This window comes from Panicum virgatum, chromosome 2K, assembly GCF_016808335.1.
Source record: "Panicum virgatum strain AP13 chromosome 2K, P.virgatum_v5, whole genome shotgun sequence".
In the NCBI taxonomy this organism is placed as follows: Eukaryota; Viridiplantae; Streptophyta; class Magnoliopsida; order Poales; family Poaceae; genus Panicum; species Panicum virgatum.
This window is the reverse complement of record NC_053137.1, coordinates 41,766,074-41,789,721: the sequence shown is the minus strand read 5'-3', so window position 1 is coordinate 41,789,721 and position 23,648 is coordinate 41,766,074. Positions and strand designations below refer to the sequence as shown.

At 44.5% G+C, this 23,648-nt stretch overlaps 1 protein-coding gene and 1 pseudogene across 8 annotated transcripts; both read right to left on the bottom strand.

Moving 5' to 3' along the window:
• Positions 1-213: 213 nt before the first annotated feature.
• On the bottom strand, positions 214-6,812 carry LOC120677621. Of its 8 annotated transcripts, none has more exons than XM_039958793.1 (17): positions 6,272-6,812; positions 6,088-6,185; positions 5,829-5,964; positions 5,537-5,647; positions 5,326-5,445; positions 5,126-5,223; positions 4,769-4,904; positions 4,531-4,652; positions 4,315-4,438; positions 4,091-4,177; positions 3,886-3,981; positions 2,256-2,586; positions 2,006-2,142; positions 1,846-1,898; positions 1,263-1,404; positions 656-993; positions 214-500 (listed from the first exon to the last, which is right to left on the bottom strand). In XM_039958793.1, exons 1-15 carry the CDS (start codon positions 6,726-6,728, stop codon positions 1,270-1,272), a joined length of 2,241 nt encoding a protein of 746 aa, XP_039814727.1. In that variant the 5' UTR covers positions 6,729-6,812; the 3' UTR covers positions 214-500; positions 656-993; positions 1,263-1,269. The 8 variants fall into 8 exon arrangements, with proteins under 8 accessions (XP_039814727.1, XP_039814739.1, XP_039814733.1 ...); XM_039958805.1 differs by having other exon boundaries at positions 656-780; XM_039958784.1 differs by having other exon boundaries at positions 353-500; positions 656-839; positions 6,272-6,811.
• A 10,575-nt stretch (positions 6,813-17,387) lies between these two features.
• LOC120677612 lies at positions 17,388-23,439 on the bottom strand (annotated as a pseudogene).
• Between the last annotated feature and the right edge of the window lie 209 nt (positions 23,440-23,648).

The following is a 23,648-nucleotide window of genomic DNA, read 5'->3' as shown; positions in this document are numbered from 1 at the left end:
GGTTGATAGATATATCATATATGTACATGCGTGCATTCATAAAGGTGAGTATACGTGCGTTGTGAGTGTCTAGATTATACTGTATAATCTAAAAAATATATACTACATCTCACACAAGGCGTTCCATGCGAGGCTGATCCACCTATTACTGTAAACAGTAAGACAGGACTTGGTAAATCAAGACAAATTTTGGGGTATGCTGCACGGACGCCATGAACCAAACATCACAGGCTATTGATACCTCGTTCAGTTAATACGGACTAGCATATCATCGACAAATCGATGAGGCAATTCGAATTTCAAACTGTAGATGAGAAATTTAAGTCATGCTTAGCTGACTGGAAACCATATGTTGCGAACAGCCCCAGGCCACGCTATGACTGCTAACTGTATATACATGTATTCAGTATTGAACTATTTGACAGCTTCAGTGTTTCTCTACAGCTTCAGCTTACCGCGCGTTCTTCATCGGCCAGACTGAAATTCGTGGTGCCAGATGCCTGAAGAAAGCAAGGGCGCCAGGCAAATGTAAGTTTTTTTATTTGGCTTGTCCTCCACGATCGTTGCTGGACAGCGGAAAGAAGAAAAAGACATAATCTGCAAGATGATGACACTTTGCGTCTCATGTTCTCAAGAATCAGAATCCATAACGCACCTGCTCCTCAACTGCTCTTTTGCGAGGGAATGTTCCTGGTCTTGCGTCACCTTCACTGGCACGCACTCGCACCAGATGGTCGCTGCCTTGATCTCGCAGATTGGTGGACCGCATCTCGTAAGAGTTTGGCCAAGGAGGATCGCAAATGCTTTGATTCTTTGGTCATCCTCACCTCATGGATGATCTGGAATGAGCGCAATAGAAGGACATTTGACAGTCGTGCAAAAACAGTGGGCGAGCTCGTGTCTTGTCTTGAAGACGAAGCCACTTCTTGGGTGCTTGCACGTTTTAGGCACATTAGTGCGTTCGCAGCAACGTGCGGGCGGGTTACTGGTCGCCTAGTTTTGGCAATGTAATAAATCTTTTAGAACTCGTGAGTTTAAGACCCCTGTTCTTAAACTCGAGATGTATTGGTTACATTTTCTTCTTCCTCTTAATGAAATACGTGCTCTGGCACGGTCGCGAAAAAAAGTATTGAACTATTAGGCCTATATAGCCCATCTCTCTTGTATATCCTGTAAACCCCAAGTCTACGGAGTGAGCTGCTATTTCTCAGTTCCTTTCGTTTCCTGCTATCACCATCGAGTATAAAGATAAAAGGCAATACCTTATGCTTAGAAGCCAAGGTCGAACGAAGGGCAGTCATCTACTAGTTCCTGAATCTTGGGATCTTTACATGTCAGGGTGTATGAAGATGTAGGGGCAGGGCCGTCACATTTCGCATCCGCTATACTGTTCTGTGTGCTTAGCTGCAAATGCACAGATACACAAATCAAATGACTGCCATAGTACCCAGTATGAATTCCTGCAATCACTAAATGAACGTCCTCGTGTCAATCACTCAGTCCGTGAGGTCAAATTTTGAAATTTTAGACTTTGGTATCTGTGAAACTATGTACATCGGCAAAATTAAAACAATATCATAAGATTTGTCTTGGAAAATACTTTCACAAACCAAACCTAGTATAAAGCAAATTGTGAAAATGTTGCATTGAAAGACTGAAATGTTAAACTTGGCCTATATCTAGCGGCACAGCATGATACTACACACCAATACTGCGTACATTGATCTCACGACAAATAAATCACATCTGTTTGGCAGCCCCTACAAAGCCTAAGAAGTTGTTGCTCATGAAGCTACTACTTCCAAAGGTTATATTTCTTTGCTCCGAAAGAAAAAAAATGCATACCTGGTTTGCTGATCGACCCTTGTCTTCTTGTAAGCCTGGGTCAGTACCAATATCTGTCAAATATGATCAACATAAGCAACAATTATCATTTCTTCAGTGACATGAGAACTTTGCAAACTGCAATTGTACACGTTGGATGCAAAGTAGTACAGAAACTTACTACAACAGCTTTCTGTGCCACTAGAACTTTCAGTGTGCTGACTACTTGAGTCTAGTTTCTCTTTATCTGCATTGGACATATCAGATGCTGGGATATCGAACATGGCCAAATCCTGACCCTCAAAAGCTGCTGGTCTCCTAAGAAGCATCATTAAAGTAAAGATCCATCAGTTATTTTATGTGTCATGTTGGAGCTTAAAGTCCAAAAAGACAGCATTCCAAGATATTAAACCAAAAAAAAAAAATCTTACATGAAGGTCTGATGATCGTGAGGTGGATGACTGTTCCTTGATGATTTTCCCCACTGATGATCCCTTACTGAGTTCATTCGCGGAATAGTTTGTAAGTTCAAGCACGATTTTACTGATGCACGAAGCTGGGTAGCAAAGTGAGACATTCCAGAGGTCCAACTACCATCAAAATTTCTGTTTGAATCATTGATCACTGAGTTCCTTCTACAACTTGCATCCAAAGCAATCCTTGCCTCAGAAGATGCTAAAGAATAATGTGCCTGTCCAGATTGAGAGCTTTGGGAAATTCTTGCTTCTGATGGGGGCTTCATGATGGACAGTATTTGGGATGCTACAGATAAAGATGGCATGTGGTTAGTATAAAATACACGAGTCTAAACAGGCAAGAGTAGTTATACATAGCAACAGACAACTTCTAGGGGAAAATGGGTATTGTAACTCATACATGATTAGTACAGCAGCATACCAAAGAAATAGCCAGCCAATTATTAACATTTAAATACAATAGATTGTTCTACTAGACTACTATACATGTTTATATGACGTGTTCAGTTTTGATCTTAATTATCATTCCTGTAAAGCTAATTGAGCATCATGAAGGCATAACAGCAAGGTCTCCAATTTTAATGAAAATCTTTGCTTTGCAAAACATCAGTAGATTAACTATTTACTAATGCACCCACGGAATAAATTAACTTTTTACCTACCCAGTGGATTGAACTTTAATTACTTGTAACTAAATCAGGGATTCTCAGTAATACAGAACAGCCATTTTTTCCATAATATCAGATAATACAATAGATAATACAAAGATACCATAGAACCATATTTGTCCATAAGGAAGTAAAAAATCTTGAAACCCAAACTGCTAATTGAAACATCCTCCATAGAAAACTAATCGCCTTGTTCGGCTGAGCTGAATACCAGCCGTGGCTGGTTGGCTGGCTGGAGCCTGTGAGGGCGCGGCACTGTAGCATACGAGACGAATTACTGTAGCCCAGCCACTACAGTGAATCAGCCCTGGCTGATTAGGGCAGCCGAACAGGCTGTAATTTGAACTCTACAGTTCATAATGTGGAGCTATTGAAGCAATCTTAGCAGTTAGCACACCTAATAAATATTAGACTTACTAACAATTTCAATAGTTCAAAACTAACCTTGGAATTACAATTCTTTAACAGAAAACATGTCTTGTGTTCTCTAAACTGTAGATACATGGAGAGTTGGAGACAGCCAACTAATTTACTAAGCGGACCCGTTACAAACAGTTTGTGTAACAAAAGCTTATTGGCAGGTCATGTTGAAGGTTCTTATTAGTAACACCTCTGCCAGCCTACTTGACAACTCTTGCACTCTAGCATCAATCATAGGGGTACGATGGGAAATCAATCTACACGACACTTATCAAAAGTGACTTGGTCTGCATGGTACTGTTAAAATAAATTGTCTGCAGGACAGACCCAAAAAAAAAAGTTTCCTGCAGACAAAATTCTAAAGGAAAAAATAACAAAAACTCAGTGTCACATGGACAAATATGTCAGCTATTTATCTATTGTTCTTCCCAATTTTCTTACACGGGAGGAACCATGCAACAGATATTCAAGCCAGAAATAATTAAAGGTGTACAAACCAGTTCGCAAAGAATCATCCATGTTGCCAAAAGTTGATTTGCCAACCTCTCTCCTGATACCACTATTGTAGCATCCTGATTTACCATCCTGAACATCTGCATATGGGGGAGACACATGGGTACACTGCATTAGAAATTTTAGAATATAGCATAACCAGGAAGTAGAACTAAATGAATGTAAGCTTGTCCTATTAAATTCCACTACCATGAAATTGTAGTGGATCACCATTTCTGCTAGAAATTGATTCCCCTAAGTCAGGCAAAAAGCTGGTAGCTGAACCCCTAAGGATATCTGCAAAATCTCATTTGAGGATAAAAGTTACAAATCGTATGTCAAAATAATCACCCAGTACCATTAAACTAGTGGATTATCCACAATACCAAGTTGTACTATGTCAAGCTATATGAGAAGCAGGAAATAGAACTAACTGGTTATAACATTAAGCTTAGCTACCATTGAAATTTTGTGGTGCATCCATGTTACTGCAGGTTGTTTTGGCAACCTGTGGCCTACTAGAGCTTGCATTGTTTTCCCAGTTACTCTTCTGGGCATCTGCAGATTGTGGAGACAAATGGATCACTGTAAATAGCAAGTGGTAAGCAGGAAAATACAATTATTTTTGTATAAGTTTGCAAGAATATAACTTGGGACTTAAATGGGCTAACAAACTTTGGAGATCTACTTTTTTCACTCATTTTGTCACCTGTATTCTTTTGATCCCTCGGTCCTGTCTGATTCAAAGCATCCTTCGAGGACAGCTTAGTCTCTACAAATGGCACCAAATAATGTACCAGTAAACAGTACGTATATTTCGTAGTGCAAAGTCTTTTATGATACATATTGGATATGAAATGACAATGCTTTGCTGGAAATATAACTAACCATTTGGCTGATTTCTGGGCTCATAAACTTCAATAAGATAGTTAGGCAGCTGGCATTTCGTCCCACTTTCTACAGATTCAACAGATTTGAGATATCTGTTGCCAAGCACTTCACCATATTCATCCAACAAAACAATCTAAACATGCATAGCAGCAGTAAGATTTTTCACTACCACAGGTCCACAGTATGCAAACGTTTCATCAAATATATCTAACAGGCAACAGCGTACTCTGATACAACTGTTGGACACCAATATAGCATTAGCAACTTCATTAATATTATATCAATTTTGGTGAGAATTTGTTCTATCAGTGTTATTATAAGGATGCAAATAAAGTAATGGAACCAGTTCCTAACCTGCCTTGCATGTGAACCAATTTGCACGAGCCTCAAGATGCCATCATGGTACTTCTTTGCTTTTTGAGTAAGTTGAGTAGTGTATAGGGCATTCCATTCTATAAAGAGTGCACAATTTATATAAAACTACATAAGTATCTGAGCTTAAAAATCATTGTATGTACAAAATACAAATATCTGATGGAACATTGCACACAAACCTTTGAAACCTGAGTCTGCTTTCATAAGGCTCCCTGTGCAACCAGCAGCCACTGTTTCAACCTTGTCAGACTCTGGCTTACCATAGCTAGCGGTGACTTTTGATGCAGTGTCATCAAGACCTACAAATTATGGAAACAAACAAGAGTCTCATGGCATTTTGAAGGAAGATGCGGAATATAGCTAAGTATTCTATAACTCTAAAGCTAGTACCATGAAACTTCTGTGGGCTGACAAATTTTTTAGATGTACTGGATGCACCCAGTCCCATCTTGTTACATGTATTTCCTCCATTCTTTTGTCCTGAGTGCACCATAGATTCCTCTGAAGTATGTTCGCCACCCCCATATCAATCAACACAGCAGTAGCACCAGCTCAGTGAGATAGCATTGAAATGTACTTTCTAATTTCTATAAATTATTCCGGAGTACAAAAAATTAGGCTAAAGACCTCAAACTGAGCTTGACAAAGTCATCATGACACACTATGGTATGTACAAACTGACCTTGTTTCTGATTTTCGGCCTCACAAATCTCAATCAGATAATTAGGAAAATGGCATTTCTTCCCACTTTCAATGGATTCCCCAGACTTGAGGTGCCTGCTGCCTAGCACTTGGCCATCCTCAGAGAGCAAAACAATCTGAATATTCAGTTGCAACAAGTCAACACTTCACTTAAGCAATCTATAGTTACTCATTGGCAACATAATGACTGCAACATTTCTAATCTTGGAAACAACCATCAAACGTGTAATTCATCTTACCTGCTGCAAATGTGGGCTGGCCTGCACAAGCTTCACGAAGCCATTGTGGTACTTCTTTGACTTCTGAGTCAGCTGGGCGGTGTACAGCGCGGTCCACTCTACAAGTTATAAAGCGCGTACAATTTGTTCACCACACGAACATCCACAGGCCGCTGGACACAAGTCGAACAGGTGGCGAGCAAACCTTGGAACTTGGAGTCCACCACCTCCGAGCCCGCGGCATCGCCGTCGCCCCAGCGCTCGCACCCGCGGCTCTTCGACGGGTTCGCGAACGCGCGGGACGCACGAGGCGGGAACACCCTCCCGGAGCTCGGCGGACGCGCCCTGGCGCCACCGCCGCGGCGCGAGGCGCGGGAACCGGCAGCGGAGGCGGAGGCGGAAGAGGAGGCGTACCTGGCGGGGCCGTCCTCGGGCTCGCCGACGTCGACGAGGTGCGCCTGGAAGGAGAGCGCGGCCCCCGGGGAGAGCTCCTCGCTGGAGCGGAGGAACCTGGACTCGAGGGTGTCGCCGGCGTCGTCGAGGAGGACGAGGCGGCCCGAGGCCGGGTAGAGGAGGAGGGCGCCGTCGTGGTAGGCCTTGCGCTTCTGCTTCACGTGCTTCGTGTACGTCGCCGCCCACCGCTGCGGCGGCTCCGCCTCCATCGCGTGAGCTCGGCTTGCCCCCTCGCGGTGGAGCAAAGTCGAGGGGAATTGGGGAATTCGAAATGGAGAAAAGGAGGACGTGGATGGGATGGGGACTGGCTTGGCTGGGGAGGAGGATGAGGGGGTTTTCGTATTGGGCTGGGCCTGAAATAGCAAGGAAAGTACGGGCTTGAAACGCCCAGGTGACTCTGCTGGTGGTTTTTTTATTTTTATATTTTTTATTTTCGTTTTTTACAAAAATATATTTTCGTTTTCGAAATTTATAGGAATATACTCCGGCCGCCTAGCTTTTACGAAAATATTTGCGCGCAGGTCCCTGGGGGCCGGTCGCCCGGCAACGGGGCGGCAGGCCCCCCAGGCCGCCCGGCAGCGGGGCGGCCGGCCCTGGCCGCCCGGCTGCAGGGCGACCGGCTCTCCCACCCTTATATAAGGGTTGACTGGTCCCCCCACCCCTCATTTGCATCACTAAAATTCCAGAAACCAAGAAAAAAGAGAGAGGGAGGGAGAGAGGCGAAGCCCTGCCGGATTTTCGAGCCGGCGACTGCAGGTAACCAAAATTCTTCTACGCTTTACAAATATTGTAATTATTTTTGTTGAAACAGTAGATTAGCAATCAATTTAATATCATGATTGTGTGTCCAGATATGTCGAGCAAGCTTCGTTTTTAAGTTCATTATGGTGACTACTGTATTTCTCATGATGCATATGGAGTAGATCTATCAGCTTTTGAATGAAGATTCGGCACATATGAGGCATCATATGATAACCTGTCTCACATGCTGTCAAAAATTGTGCAGAGAAATCCTGGAAGCGCGACTGATACCTACATTGTACCGAGTTTATATAGGGGACCTGGGTTTCTGCTTCGTGCTTTCTTCTGCTTTGGTGCATGTGTGAGGGCATTTATGTATTGTATTATGTTCTATGTATTGACGGCACATTCTTGACAGGAAGATATAAGGGGACAATACTGACAACGATTGGAGTTGATTGCAACAAGCAGGTCGTTCTCATCGTTTTTGCTTTTGTTGAGAATGAGGACACAGAGAGCTGGTACTGGTTCTTTGAACGTGTGAAGATTCACGTTGTTGCTAGAATGCCTGATGTTTGCCTCATCAGTGACAGACATGCATGTCTTCTAGCAGCAATAAGGCAACTACATGAAGGAAGTCGAGGAAAACCTCCTCTATGGCCAGATGTTGTGAGTAGGTGGTGCATAAGGCATATGGGTGCAAAATTTATGAGTGCTTCAAGAATAAGGAACTTATGAATTTGTTCAAGACGTTGTGCACTCAGAATCAGTAGCGGAAGTTTGATGTATTGTGGCAGGTGCTAGATAACATGTGCGCCGAGCTGCTAAAGGAACATGCCTCAACCTCCAGCCGGAAACGTTCTGGCGGCGGACTTTTCACACAGTAGATTAAGGATGCACCTAAGGAGAAGTGGTCAATTCTATACGACACTGGTGGTCGTCGATATGGGATCGAGACAACCAACCACGCAGAGTGTTACAATATGGTAATGCGTCATGTTCGTGGATTTCCTCTTGTTGGCATAGTTGAGTTCATCATGTACGGATGCACAAGGTACTTCAGAGAGCGGTACCAGTCAGCTACTGTCTTACTTAATGATCCAGGAGTGATTTTTTGTAATAGGGTCACTAACTACATGAAAGAAAGGATTGAAAAGGATCAATATCACAGAGTGGTCTCCATGGGCACAAAGGATCAAAGGTTTGAGGTTTCATGCAAGGATAGAACAGGACAGGGTGTCCGCAGACAAAGGGTCGTTCAGGATTGCTTGATAACGCCGGAAGGCAAGGTTTTTTGCAGATGCAAGAAGCCAAAACTTCTTCACTTACCATGCTCCCATGTCATTGCGGCATGTTCAGAATCTGGGTTGGATCCTGGGTTTTTTTTTCAGAATATTACAGAAAAGAAACCGCTGTGCACACTTGGGGCCATGAGATATATGGAATAGGCAGTCTGGGATCATTCACTACACCAAATATCTCTCCAATGTACATTTCCAATCTAGATGCTAGGAGAGGGGTAGGTCGACGGCAGACACTTCGTATCCGTAACGGAATGGATGAGTCTGAAGCAGGAAAGAAGAAAAAACGATACAACCTGTGTGGAGCAGATGATCACACTTACAAGAAGTGCCCTAAAATGCAAGAAGATAATGCTGGTGTTGAGGTTGGACCTTCTGGAAATCCGACCGATGGATTGCCTCCGGATTTTGGAGCCCGTCGCGTCTAGATTTTGTTATGTGTGCATATGTATTTGAACCAGGTGTATGGATATGTATTCCGACCTGTATGTGATAATTACATTTCGTTATGTATGGATATGTATTTGCACCAGATTGTAGCATGTAATATTACGAAGGTATTTGTGTAGTAAGATTTCTTAGTTGCAATTCTAAATGTGTAGGTTTGTTCAATTAGATTGCTCACTGAATGTAGTGTACTGAAAATAGAAGGGTAGTTACGAATCATAAATTTTCGGTTTGCAATACAGTTTTGTAAACAATGCTACGATTACAAAGCAGAGGCCTAAGACGTTCATACTACTAGGTACTAGAACAATAAAAAGCATGGCATGTGCAACACGATAACCTCGTGTTGTGAGTAAACTTAACATGCCTTAGGAAATGTAAAATGCCGGGATTACATGGTGGTACTTTACTGAGTGCACCAGGGATATTTTTCCTTTCTAATAGCTTCAGATCCTGCTTCCTTAGCACGGCGGGCCCTCTCTCGCTTTCTCTCCCTATCAGTTTCACGTTCCTCTGTCTTCTGACGTTCCACTTCTGCAATCCTCTTCTGAATCTCTTCGTAGTTTTTCTTGCGCTTCTCCTCCATCTGTTCTTCATGCAGCATTCGTTGCCACCTTTGTGCAGCCCACCTTGTTTGACGCTCCACGTGGTCCTTATCCTGCTGAGATTGCTCGGTGTCTAACCACTGCACGAAATCACATAGAGGCGGTGGAGTCTTTCCCTAAATCATGTTAGAAGTCATTACTAGATCTGAAAGTGACAAACTCTGATAGTGTTTTGTAGTACCTTTGCTCGGTCCTTGCAGTAATGCTTGGGCGGGTCGTACTCGTAATTCTCGCACATGAAGAACCTCTTGCCAAAGTCGTCCCACAAAACCCTTGATTTCATTATTTTGCACAAGGATTCGCAAAAACACATAGGCACTAGGACTCCTTGGGGGACTGTTTTCGTCACCTTACTCCATGGAATGTAGGTGGATCCTGAGGATGCCATGGTGTTAAGCCCTGGCAATCACAAATTTGCAATCAGATTGCTAATATACTATATCAACGCTAATCATTATCAGTAACTACACCTAAATGTACCACTAATCACTCCTAATAATAATTAAACTGATTGCTAAACTACTGTTTCAACAAAATACTTTCTACAATTTTCTAACAATTTTTTAATTTTTTTAATATTATCTCCTAATTTTTAAGACTTTCTAATACTTTTCTAACAATTTTCTAGTACTTTCTAATACTTAATCTAACACTAAATATACTGTATCAACGATAATCATTACAAGTAACTGCAAAAATAATTACAACATAATCTATTTGTAAAGCGTAGAAGAATTTTGGTTACCTGCAGTCGCCGGCTCGAAAATCCGGCAGGGCTTCGCCTCTCTCCGTCCCTCCCTCTTTTTTCTTGGTTTCTGGAATTTTAGTGATGCAAATGAGGGGTGAGGGGACCAGCCAACCCTTATATAAAGGTGGGAGAACCGGTCGCCCTGCAGCCGGGCGGCCAGGGCCAGCCCCCACCCCAGGGACCTGCGCGCAAATATTTTCGCAAAAGTATTTGCACAAAAGCCCCTGCCGCCCCGCAGCGGGGCGACCAGGTCCCGGCCACCCGGCAGCGGGGCGGCCGGGGTATATGTCTGTAAATTTCAAAAACGAAAATATATTTTTATAAAAAACAAAAATAAAAAATATAAAAATAAAAAAAACCGCACTCTGCTGTGCTGCTGTGCCCGTGAGGTGTTGGTAACAAGTAACAGCAACCGTCTTCTTGCGGAGTTTGCGCCAAGCTTTACGCATGATTGAATGAACCAATCAACCAATCCATCCATTCGCCTCCTTCTCCTTCCCTTTTCCCCTCCGCCTCAGCCGCCGCCGCCGCACCATCTTCGACTGTACTGGGTGCGTTCCTGCGATTCCCTCTTCTCCTTCTCCTATGTTGCCCTCGATTAAGAATTGGATACTTTGATTTGTCTGGTTGAGTTGCAGTAGGACGATTGGGCCTGATTGATTTCTATTTGATAATAATCGGATTCTTCTTTGAATCCAGGAAAGGAACGAGGATGCCAAAGCCGCGTACGGCAAAGGATCGGGAGCAGCACCTTTACATTGTGCTTGATGACTGGCACTCTGGATACAGCATCCGCAAGGTGAGCTGGTCGCGCTCGCGCAGATCAGGCAAGCGCTTCTCCGGCTCAGGTGAAGGCACTGAGCCCTTGCCTGAAGCTTTCATGCGCATCCGGGCGCCGCGTGGGTTTCCTCAGTACATCGCGGCAGCCTTTGGCACCAAGAACATGCTGATGAATCCCGCCATAGCTTATGATATCCCGGGCATACCGGGCATCCCAACGATCGACGTTGAGGAACTGAGCTTCGACTATGGACCTGAGCTGACCTATCATGCTTCTCCAATCTATCTCCCTGTCGGCAACAATAAGCTATTCGCTCTGGGTTCTACCACATTTCATTGCTATACCTCTGGATGCCGAAACATAGTGAACCGTGGGGGCTGAAGGACCTCCCTTTACCGCCATTCGACAGCATGGATGTCTCCTCCTACGCCGTGCAACCGGATGGATGCATCCTTGTCAGTACCAAGAGAGGAACCACCTTCATCTTGGACACCGAGGAGTATGTGGAAACTATACAGTAATTTTGTGTTTCCCTTCACTGGCCGTGGACACTATGACACCTCCCTGGAGGGCTTTGTCGGTCTCTCCAAAGACCCAGAGACCTTTGGGTACCTCTACTGCAGCACCATGGCCAGCATCCGGACTGGAGACACATTGTACCCTTTCCCTGACTTCAAGTGCAGCAAGGTGAAGCTGTTCAACAAGGACCCAGACAAGAATGCTGAGAAGCATGTAAGTGCCACCCTTTTGCACATGCGCCCCGGCAAATTCTGCCTTGTGGAGTGTGTCTCCATTGATAATGGCTGGGCTGATCAGGAGCTCAGGGAACAGACTGAGCCGGAGTCTGAGCCAGAGTCTGAGCCGGAGTCTGAGCCAGAGTCTGCTGGAGGTGTGCCCCAACGCTGCTGCTTTATGTATCGTTTGAAGACCTTCTCCCTTGTGTATGATGCGAAAAGAGACCTGAAGCTTAAAAACAGCCGGGGCCGATGCTACATGCTGCCTCAAAAACCAACAAGTTATCTCCACGAGGATCCAGTAGCATTTTGGCTGTGAAATGCTAAAATTAAGAGATACTGAGTAACTATGTTTCATTCAGGTGTGACTTTTGCTTCTGTGTTTTAGTTTGGTGTAATCTCAAAAATGTGTTTTTTTTTAATGGGATCTGGTGTTGATGTGTGTTGCTTTTGTATGTTTTCACTCACTCAGTTGTTAATGTGTTGCTTTTTTTAATTCATTGTGTTTCTAGTGTGAACAATATGAATGAACTCAGGTATGTTTTAATCTCTAACGATAGCAGTACATTGTGGGTTTAGTCCCAAGCAATGGCAGTCTGTAGTTGGAGTCTTCCAATGAGTTCCTTGTTAATTGTGTTTGTGCTGATATTTTATCTGTTGATTGATGCGTTAGGAAAGGTTTTTGTACCTTTCAAGCTGTTGCGTCTAGAAACCATTTGGTTCCTGTTAAGGTCATTATTATAAGATTTTCGTGCTCGACTTCACCGGCGGCACCAACATCCTCTGCACTTTCGGCGGCCATGCGGTCACTGTATGAGTACTGTAACACCCAGAAAAAACCGCAGACGGTCCGCTAGGGATCGGCGGACGGTCCGCCAGAGTAACGCCCAGATATTTAGCTGGATGTGGGCCCAGTCGTCATCTCCTCCTTCCTCATTCCCACCTCGACCAGAGACGAGCGGAGCTCGTCCGCTCGCGCCGCCGTCGCCTCCTTCCGTCGATCTCCCTCCTCCGACCACCATACTTCGATTCCTCGCGCGAGCACCCTCCCCAAACCCAGCCTAGCTTCTTCCGCCCCCGCCCCCGCCCCCGCCGGTCACCATTGGAGCCGCTTGAAGCTTTGCTCCACCGTCGATCCGCTTCTCCGGTCATCCTCCGCTCGAACCGACCGCGGGAATGGAATCGTGGTGAGTCACTTGGCCCCCTGGCCTCTTTCCCCCTCCCGTTGTGCGCCGCTGGCGCCGGTGAACCGCCGCCGTGCTTACTGCCGGCTGTCGGGTGGTCTGCAAAAGTGAATCGCGGACGGTCCTCCTAGGAGGGCCGGACAGTCCGCAGGTCAAGTTAGAAGTTGTTCAGAGAAGATGTTGTCTCTGGTGTTTTCGTAGGATTGAATTGCGGACGGTCCGCTATTGGAGAGCGGACAGTCCGCCGTAGAGTTCGAGCTTTGTCCAGAGACGATGTTGCCTCTGGTGGGTTCCGCAGGGTTGAACTGCGGACGGTCCACTTTTGGAGAGCGGACAGTCCGCCGTAGAGTCTAGGATTTTGTCCAGAGACGTTGTCGTCTCTGGTGGTTTGGCAGAGTGAACTGCGGACGGTTCGCCAAGGGGGGCCGGACGGTCCGCCGTTAGGATTAGAAATTCGTCCAGAGATGTCGTTGTCTTTGGTGGATTGGCGTAGGTGTGTTGCGGACAGTCCGCTACTGAGGCGCGGACAGTTCGCCAGTCAGTCTAGAAATTCATCCAGAAACGTTGTAGGTTCTGGCGAGTTGGCAGAGTTGTACTGCGGACAGTCCGCTACTGGATCGCGGACCGTCCGCCGTATAGTTGTAAGTTTATCCAGAGACGTGGGTAGGTCTGGTAGGTCGGCAAGTTTGAGTTGAGGACAGTCCGCTGCTGCATAGCGGACAGTCCGCCAACTAGTTCATTTTTGAGTATGGTTCTTTTGTAAGTAGGGAATTTTAGCTGCACTAATTTGTGTCATATGCATGTGCATTAATTGACATTTCATATATATTCATGCATATGCATTATTGCACCTCATTTAGGTGCGCTAGAGGTATACATGTGGACGTGAAGCACGCAGTATTGGAGTCGACCCACAAGACGGTGTTCGACGGATATCGCCAGAAGATGGAAGGACCCGCTGAAGCAACCAACGACCCGGCCCAAGGTCGGAAGGGCCCAAGGCCTTAATAACATTAACACTGACTTAGTGTTACCCCAGGCAGCCCCGGTGCATGTCCTATTATTTCAAATTATGACACCTATATATGTCTCTATTACTCGTGCATTAGGTTTAGGAATTGTTTGGAACCCTAGTTGCATGATCCCTAGGTTTCTTTGAGTTTATACTAGTATGTATAGGACGATAGAAATGCTATGCTTAATAATTCTCGGTAGAAGCCGAATGATTTCTTGTCACTCGCGAGATATAGGATATTTAGCGGTCGAGTAATTTCCGGTTACTCGCGAGAATTAGGATATATTTATATTCCAGTACATGAGATATTGAAGTTGATATGGAAATTGAAGACCGGACGGGAATGGTGATGATATATAGGTATGGCAGCAGGACAGGGTTCCTGGTTGTCTTAGTCCCGTCTGTGTCGATTAAGGACCGGCCGTTGTCGGCAGTGCTGATCGGGGATTGAATTGTACTAACCGCATGCCGGGAGTAGGAGGTAGTCGAAACCGGTAAGCCTAGTACTGCCTTGTTTCGAAAGTACAGGACTCCATCTCACCTCCTGTGGTAGTCGAGTAGTCGCAGAGAAATGGGGATGCATGTATTACTTTTGGTGGTCTCATGTTGAGCTCGGCGGACCATATGATGGTGGGGCGGTCCTGTAGTTCGAGGCGGGGAGGGGAAGGGTTGGTACGTGTGGTCCGACGGGGCTTATACGTGCCGTGTTGCTTAGGTCCACCTTGCAAGGTTAAATCGAATCGATTCGCCGTGTCTCGCGGTTATGAGGGTCTTGATCTCTTTGCTGCATCGTAGCAAAATGTTAGAATGTGAGTTATATATATATATATATATATATATATATATATAATGTTGAACATATTGAATTATTATTGATTGCACCACCATATTTGCTATAGTTTGTTTATGCAAATATTGGATTAGGGTTAATTTGTATAGAATCTGGAGCTAAAATATGGAAATTAAGGACTCACTTTAGTCGCTGTTTTCTGCAAAATAACCACCAGCCAAAGGTCTTGCATGTCTAGGTATATGAGCTAAGTTATACCCACTGGTCGGGTAAGTCTTGCTGAGTATTAGTTGCTCAGGGTTTGTTGTTTACCCTATTTCAGGTTTATGAGCTAACTAAGTGTCATATCGGTGGGCTCGATGTGGCGCCTTGTCTTCACGTTTCGGTAGCTCTCGATTTATTTAGTTTGTTTTATTTATTCTCTAGTAAAAATGCTCTGTATGTTAGATTCTTTTCCGCTGCTATCTTTTCATTTGTAAATTTTAAATTTTAAGCTGTTTTGTAAAAGTCTTAATATAATTTGCTATTTTTGTAAGATTGTATCATGCTGGTACCTTCTGCGCTCGCCTTCGTGCGAGACTTCTGGTGTGTTTCGGTCGGCCTGTGGGTTGGAAACAGCCTGTCAAGTTACACTTAATTAAGCTAATGCGCCAAATGATGGCGGTTATGCTTAATTAAGCATTTTAACTTGGCGGGTCTGTCACAAGTACTCGAACAACTCGGCTATCTGTAATTTTGTAGCGGCAACCACAATTGACAGTATTAATTGGTTATCCAAAATCCAATGGAACTATGGATCATAGGCTTTGCTATGGCTATTCTGTAATTGCCCTGTTGCTGATCAATTGTTGATTGCTATGTGCTTTTCTGGATCAGATATAAAGATCAGTGTTAAGAGATAACTCTGAATTTAGTGAAATCTTGACCTACTAATACTTTTCTCTCCTTTTACATCCCATCCAAGCCAAAAGTTGCAAACGAGATATAACTGAGGATTTATGCATCTGTAAAATGATTTTGGCCACTATTTTGTTATAATCTTGGCATTAGATATTCTATTTTGCTGATGCTTGTGATATATCAACGTGCGTTAAACATGTTGCGAAGATCAACACTGTTGTTCATGCTCACTTTCATTATACGGGCACGTGAATCCCTTCATGTACCATGATTGAATTTTTTCGGTCGTTAACTTTGGATGATTGGTTCTTTAGTTTTGGTCTTCTCATGTGCCACACTAATATGACAACAGTGAAGGAAACATATATGTTATCTTTATCTACTGATGGTGATTTGCGGCATAGTGCATGCACCAATTCTTATATTGACATGAAACAGTTTGTTCTATAACTAGCTTGCAGACAATCAACAAAGCTCCAATTGTTAGTTATTTTGCACATTGAGATATAATAGTTTCAGCATTTTTTATACTCTCCATTTTATACTTGAGTTTGTTTGTTTCCATGTAACAAATTATTTATGTTCTCAGTTATGGTTATTTGATATTATATTATGTAATGCAAAAAAACACACTTATCTCTTTCCCCCCTTTTTTAAATAAGAGCCACACTTATCTTATTGACTTGTTACTGGAATTCTCATGGTTCTCGAAATGTTAATGTTCCATGTAGACTTCTTTTGCACTGCAAGGAATATTTCAAAATCCCTGCTGAAAATTTTTACAGAAAAGACAATGCTATTCCATACGCCTTAACTGTGTTTTCTTGCTATGTGTTAAACCACTCTTACCGTAAAGGCTACCGGATGATGTATACAGCTGTACGCTTGAGAGACGATATTCATGTCATGCTTCTGGGTGATACATCCACATCAAAATCAGGCAAGAATCATTCAATGTAAATCCTTTTGAGTATTCAGTTTGAGATCAAATGGCATTCAGTTTGAGATCAAATGGAAATCCTTTTGGGCATTCAGTTTGATATCAAATGCAAATCCTTTTGCGTATGCAGTTTGAGATAATTAATGTGCTTTCCTTTTCCAATTCCAACTTCAGTTTAATGTTATTATCTATTTCTAAAATTGTCAGATTTCTTTTGCCAGCCATCCAAATCCAAGACCCCCCCCCCCGGCGACATCAGCCCCATATATGTCCCCATCAAATGCCAGCCTAACCTCTGCAAGATTGCCGATAATAAGTACTCCAGGCTGTAGCCTCCACGACTTGATTGACAACATTGCTGACGCGGTGAGTCCATTTACTTCATTTTTGCCTTCTCCAGGTCACGCTTTCTCACAAAAAGATTAAAACCACACTGGTTCAAAGATATTCAATGGAATCATCGTCCGCATCCTCTTCTTCGTCGCTGCTGTAAGTTTGTAAATAGGCCTCCTCCCCTTCATCCTGGAATCAAAGCATCTCCTATCAACTTTCATTGGCAAGGAAAGTACGGCCTCGAAACTAGACGGGCTTGAAACGCCCAGGAGACTGCTGTGCCCGTCGATATCGCGCGCAATGGAACTGCTGTTCAGAGTTCAGACCAAATTCTTTTTTTTTCAAAAACAGTACAAACATAGAAGCTCAAGTATACGCATTTACACTTACCCTTATAAATACAAATTATTCATCTAAAAAAAGATTACCATCAGATCAAGGCAATTGCTAAGCTACACTTTGTACCTTCGCAATATTTCTCTTCGTGAAATAAGTATATGAAGGCGATGCCTCAAGGCGCAGAACAGACTTAGACAACACTGAATGAATTACAGGAGGTACTACGTAAGATACAGGCAAGAGGAAGGAAGATTTACAACACCAATGCTTCCACAGCATAGATAGACAGCTTGGGCATATTTGATGGAGACCGTATCAAATTGTAGAATACCGGCAAGCAATAGACAGCACAACCTGGGGCAACTGTTTGCAAACAGTGCCAGAGTGAAGTTCCAGCCTCATTTGGTTCCACCAAAGCAAGGTTGCTGTCAGGACTTGAGTCACCATGTCTAGGTGTGTTATAAGATGGGAAAATTGGCCACTGGACACCGTTAAAAGATGTCTTTTGCTCTAGGCCACTAAAAAATTATGATTTTGCTGAGACACATTGAAATTCTATGTTAATTTGCTACCGGACACTATAGTGTGTATAATAGTATTTTCTAATCAAATGAGTCACAAAACAATCATATAGGACAAGTATACCCTTGCCGCTGCCATGGCCGGCGCTCTCGCGCACCGCAGCCAGGCCTGACCGCAGCTCGAGCCCAACCGTGGGGGCGGGAGGGCTCGGCGAGCACCGGCGCGAGTGAGGAGGACAGGGCCGTGGGAATCACGAACTAGGCGGCACCTGCAAAGGGAGATCGAATCTTCATTTGATAGGGAAAGAAAAATTATTGACAGTGAGGGCAATCTCAACGCCAATGGTGGATTTGGAGTCGAGCGCCCCCATGCTGCACTCCATGCGGCTCCTTGGAGGTCTGCCCACGACCCTCCATGCGGCGCCCGCTCGAGCTGCCGTGGCGCTCGATCCCAGCAGTGGGGTCTGCTCCCGGCGGCTGCGACGCTCGATTCCGGCAGTGTCTGCTCCCGGCGGCCGCGGCGCTCGATTCCGGCAGTGGAGCCTGCTCCCGGCGGCCGCGGCGCTCGATTCCGGAGGGGTCTCCTTCAGGCGACATCGAATCGGCCGGTGGGGAATGGAATCAAGTCAAGCACTCAAGCCCAGGTAGAAGATAGGGAAGGGTAGATGAGTCAATTCCAGTAGCCTTTTATTAAAATTGTATATTATAAGTGATCTAGTGTCCCGTAGCAAATTACCATAGAATTTTAATGTGTCCCAGCAAAGCCACAATTTTTTAGTGGCCTGGAGCAAAAGCCACTTTTTAACGGTGTCCAGCGGCCAATTTTCCCTTATAAGATGGACCCTAGATTTCACCTCACATTTAGGACCCGATGCTTTACCTGCATTGAAGCATTGCAGCCATGCGCATGTATATCTTCCTTGAATTTTGCAGCCATGCGCAGGTACATCTTCCTTGAGTTTTGCCTTCTCCCGGTCACGCTTTCTCACAAACAGATTAAAACCACACTGGTTCAAAGATATTCATTGGAATCATCATCCGCATCCTCTTCTTCGTCGCTGCTGTAAGTTTGTAAATAGGCCTCCTCCCCTTCATCCTGGAATCAAAGCATCTCCTATCAACTTTCATTGGCAAGTAAAAGACCTTGAGATAAATATCTCAAGGAACATCTTGATTAAAAATAAAGCTATAACAAAATATCTTGCTGGTGGAAAAAGCAATCTCCGAGCTCATGTAGGAGGTTGTTTCTACAATCTAAGTATTTTTTACTTGAAAGCTGCAATCTAAGTATTTGATGCTCTTGCCTCATATATTAGCCATACCTCTACATCATCATCATCTGATGACAGATCATCCTCAACTGTTTGAAGTAGCTTTGAATCCTCTTTTTCCTTGGCCGCCTTCATCTGTACCTGATGATGGTAAACAAACAAAAGGTATTATCACAAGTGAGTTGAACAAGAGAGTATAAGAAAACTCAGAGCCAAGGAACCGAAGTTGCTCCAAAAAAAAAAAAAAGAGCCAAGGAACCGAATGCCCTACAAGTTGCGTATTCAATTTCCAGATCTTGTTTTGCAGACTTGAGATATGATGCTTTAACGCCTGAAAATTCAACCCATCCAGTGGATAAGAGGTAAATACAACTTACACATAAAGGAAAAACGGAAGAGCAGAGTTCACAGTGCAGTGAAGTTACCTCCCGCCTTTGGAGCTCTATAGAGCGCGCCAGTGCTTGTCTCCTTGTTAATAGATTCCTAGGCTTCATGATTTGGGGGCGCCTGTAGTTTTTACCCCGGTAGAAAATGATTGCATATCCTTTAGTTGTCTTGTCAAGTGAAATAAGAACACCTTCACTCTCAGCTTCTAGAGAGATTGCAATATGTTTCACTTGTGCAAAGCTCTTTCCCCTCACAATAATTTTAACCAATTCTCTATGCTTCCAATGCAAGTGCATGTTTTGCACAGTTCCATCAAAGACTTCTCGTCTGCCTGTGAAATTTTAGTAAATAGATGTGGATCATCAGATGTTCATCTCATGAATTCTAGTATAATGCATTACTGCAACTGTATAGTGAAAAGGATCGGCAATACCAAGCATCAAAAATGCCCTCATTTTGAGGCCGATTCTGCGAAATAGGAAACGCTCCTCATCTGTAACTGTTTCCAGATCAGTTGGAAGCTCTGCCGGAGAGAGAAATTCCTGAACTTTTGCTAAAGCCCTCTCTGCTTTTGCAACTTTTGTTTTTGCCTAAAAGTACAAAAGAATTAAATTAATATAAATATATAACTATTATGCACAATGGTCGCAATAACATCTTCTAAATAGAGAGTGTAATATATGAATCAATGAAAACTGAAATAAGGAAACTTTGTTCCAGGTAGAGATTTTGAAAAACATACTAAAATCAGTTTTCTCTTTAAGTTATTCAAAAGAGAGGTGTGCTTCATCAAAGCCAAACGCTTCATGTCCTCTTCCCTCTGCTTGTCATTAAGCGAGTCTCCCCATCGAGATTTTGCTTCTGTGGTTTCTGCAAGAGTGCCAGCAACTAGAGGGCCCTTCAATTCATTGGGGATGCTTGTAATTGAGGCTGATGCTTTAAGCCGAGCCAGCTCTTCCTCATCCTGTTGAATAATGGATTGTTCTTGCTTCTCCACCAAGACCTGCCTTACTTTAGGTGTTATGAAATCATTGCCCCTGTAGAAAATGATGTATTCCTTATTCCTCGACACGAGCACTCCTCCTGTCAATTTCTGCAAGTGTTTTATTACACAGACTCAAAAAACGCACGGGGTGCAATATGCAGCAAGAATTCAATGACCAAAATTTGGAAGTTGATATCAGCCATGTGTGGCAATCAATCAAAGTAGGTAATTAGATGATTCAGACAAACCAGAGGAGAAAATTTAGCATGGAACAGCAAAAAAAAAATATATATACAGCAAAATATCAATTAATGGATGGTCTACAGTGCTCTGTGCAAAATTATGTCTCATTGCTTCCTCAGCTACCATACTTTCATGGCTAAGCATGAGACAAATCCTAGGATGCAATGGTCAGAGGTTGGATCATTACAAGATAGTAGAGCAAGAGCAGAATAGATGCATATAAACAAACTTATATGATTTTAAGCAGGTTATCCTCATATAGAGTTATCAGATTCAGAAGTTACTTAATCATATAATAAGCGTGCAGCTGAGCTAACAGATAACTGTGACATGCACTGAAATAATTTTTTTCTCGAACAACACAGGAGAACTGCACCGTAATTTCATTAAGGTAGAAAAGAGTACATTGGTCTAGATAGACCACACCAGGCTCCTGAAAAAGCACCGCTCAGGCACTCACAAACATTTACATTTGCACCAAGGAGACGACCAAACGACCCCAAGCTTTAAGCCAAGATAACTGTGACATGCACTGAAATTTTATACAGCTTTACCTTGATTTCTTCCGCCATTCTGTCATTGCATGTATTTGGGACCCCTCTCTTAATGGCAATCTTTGCAATAGCACTTTTCTCCCATAATTTAACCATAGCAGCAGCTAAGCCTTGGTGCTCTCTGTTTCTCCCTGTCCATCGACAAGTACATACAAAGGGTTCAAATTAATTGAAGATTGAGTAATATTTGGTAGAAGCAAGGAATTCAGATACAACTCCAATACCTAGAGCGAAATGAGGAGCAGTTTGCCTTGCAAGCCTCCGTAGAGCTGTCATTTCTTTATCTCTTAGAGTGCTCTTAATCTTGTAGGGAAGTAGTCTAAATGGTGGTTTGTAGCCAGGTACTACACCGGGAAGCAAGTCAGCATCAACAGGGATAGGGCTGCGACCAGACCAATCCTTGTACCGTGGTCCCAACTGATCCAAGAAGGCATCAATATCAAATGCCTGTGTGGCTTCTAGTTCTAGAGAGAAATCGCCTGTAGATGTTGATCGCTTCACACCATCTGCCCTTGACTTATGCGAGTTGTGACCTCCATGGATCGGTACAGCACTATTAGCATCAGCAACGTCCTTATCAGAATCAATTTCTGTAAATTTCGCATATGACTGCACACATTGAAGGTTGGAGTTCATTCCCCTATACAACACAACTGATCTCCCTGACCTCCAGATAACAATTCCTCCAGTCCTATCCTGATTGACAAAAGCAAGATCATTAATGCAAACCATTTTTTATTGGATTGAAAAAATTGCACATAAATATGAATGAACCATAAAATTAGGCACCTCTAGTAAATCATGAGTTCTCTTCATGTTCAGGCTCGGAGGGCCTTCAAACCTCATCTTAACCACCTCATCCACTCTCCATTTCCTGTGGATGTTCTCCACAATGTCCTGAGTAACCCCTCCTGGTCCAACCTTTATCCTCTCCTTCATCCTCAATGCCGCATCCCTGAGCCTCCGCAGCTCGTGCTCTGGGATAGTCCTCTCTGCCAGCTCAGTGTTGCTGCGCCTCCCCGCCTTGCCACCACCGAACGCCTCATCATCTTCCTCCTCCCTTTCCCATGGTAGGAGCACAGGGCCCAGCTTCTGGACAAATTCTTCCGCATTAGACTGTTCAATTGTGACATTTGGACTACTTTCCTCCATTGAACTCCTCAAGGTTTTAACAATGCTGTTTACGCTACCCGGCCTCATACTCCTATCAGACCCACCAACATTATAACCTCTGTCCACTACCAAATCCATCCCATAGGAAGAATTTGCAGTCGGTACGGCATAATCCTCATACCATTCCTCTTCTGAACTCCCCGTTAAGGAGCTCATCACCAAGGTCCAGTTCCTCATCATCTCCTTCCACCAAGCCCAGTTCATCATCAGAAATGTCATCCATGCCCACCCCTTCCTCCCCTTCGGCCACCGAACTGGAAACCCACTGTTCATTGGTTGATTCTTCACCGTGCATCCACGGCGCGGAGACCGGCTTGTTCCCAAGCAGATAGCTCGGCCGGAAATGTGGTCCATCGTCCTTGTCCCGCGCCGCTTCCGCCCGGACCGCGGCGGTGTCGCCCGCCCCTTTCTCTTCTCGCTCGCTGTCATCGGCGGAGGAGCCGCCAGCGAAATAGTCCACAATGGACCGCAACGTCGCGCTTGAGCCTCTTTCCCGGTCAGCCCGGTGCGGCGGCGGCGGCGGCGGCTGCTGCTGCTGCTGAGGCTGCTCCCAGGGCACGGAGGCACGCGGGGAGGGCGCCCTGGTGGACCAGCGTCGGAGGGCCTGCTCCTCGAAGCTTGGCTTGAGGGGCCTCCTCTTCTTCTTACCCTTCCCTCCAACAGCGCCGTCCGACGCCGCCGGCGAGGAGGTCGAGGGAGAAGACGACGAGGCGGGAGGAGAGGAGGAGACGCTTGAGGTGTCGGTGGTGACCCTGGTGCATCTTACGCGGGGCGGCCTAGCTGATCGGGGAGCGGAGGGGAAGGGGAGCTTGGGCGAGAGGGCGGGAGGGGGCAGCAGCAGCGCCATGGGAGAGGACAGGAGCTTGCGAGGATGGGGAGGAGATGCCGAAGGCCGAAGGAATAGGCGGGCCATCGGCGTTTTTTTTTTTTTGAGGTATTCCCTCAGAATCATTATAAAAATTCTCAATTTTCTATATACCACTAAAAAAATTGTAATTCCTACTCAACCATCAACTCAATTTTGTCTGGAGTCCGGTGCCCCTACCGTCAATATTTGACTTAACGGCAGCAAATGGCCAGGAGAAATGATTGTTTTACCCATGTGTTTAGCAGCCTTTCTTCCCATTGCTCGGCCGG

Bases quoted from the DNA above. Each gene is read 5' to 3' on its own strand.
- LOC120677621 (XM_039958799.1), bottom strand. From the start codon at position 6,728: ATGGAGGCGGAGCCGCCGCAGCGGTGGGCGGCGACGTACACGAAGCAC. The intron at 5,648-5,828 runs GTCAGTTTGTAC...AACATACTTCAG, and splicing joins GGCCGAAAATCAGAAACAAG to AGGAATCTATGGTGCACTCA. The intron at 2,143-2,255 runs GTAAGATTTTTT...GATGCTTCTTAG, and splicing joins CACGATCATCAGACCTTCAT to GAGACCAGCAGCTTTTGAGG.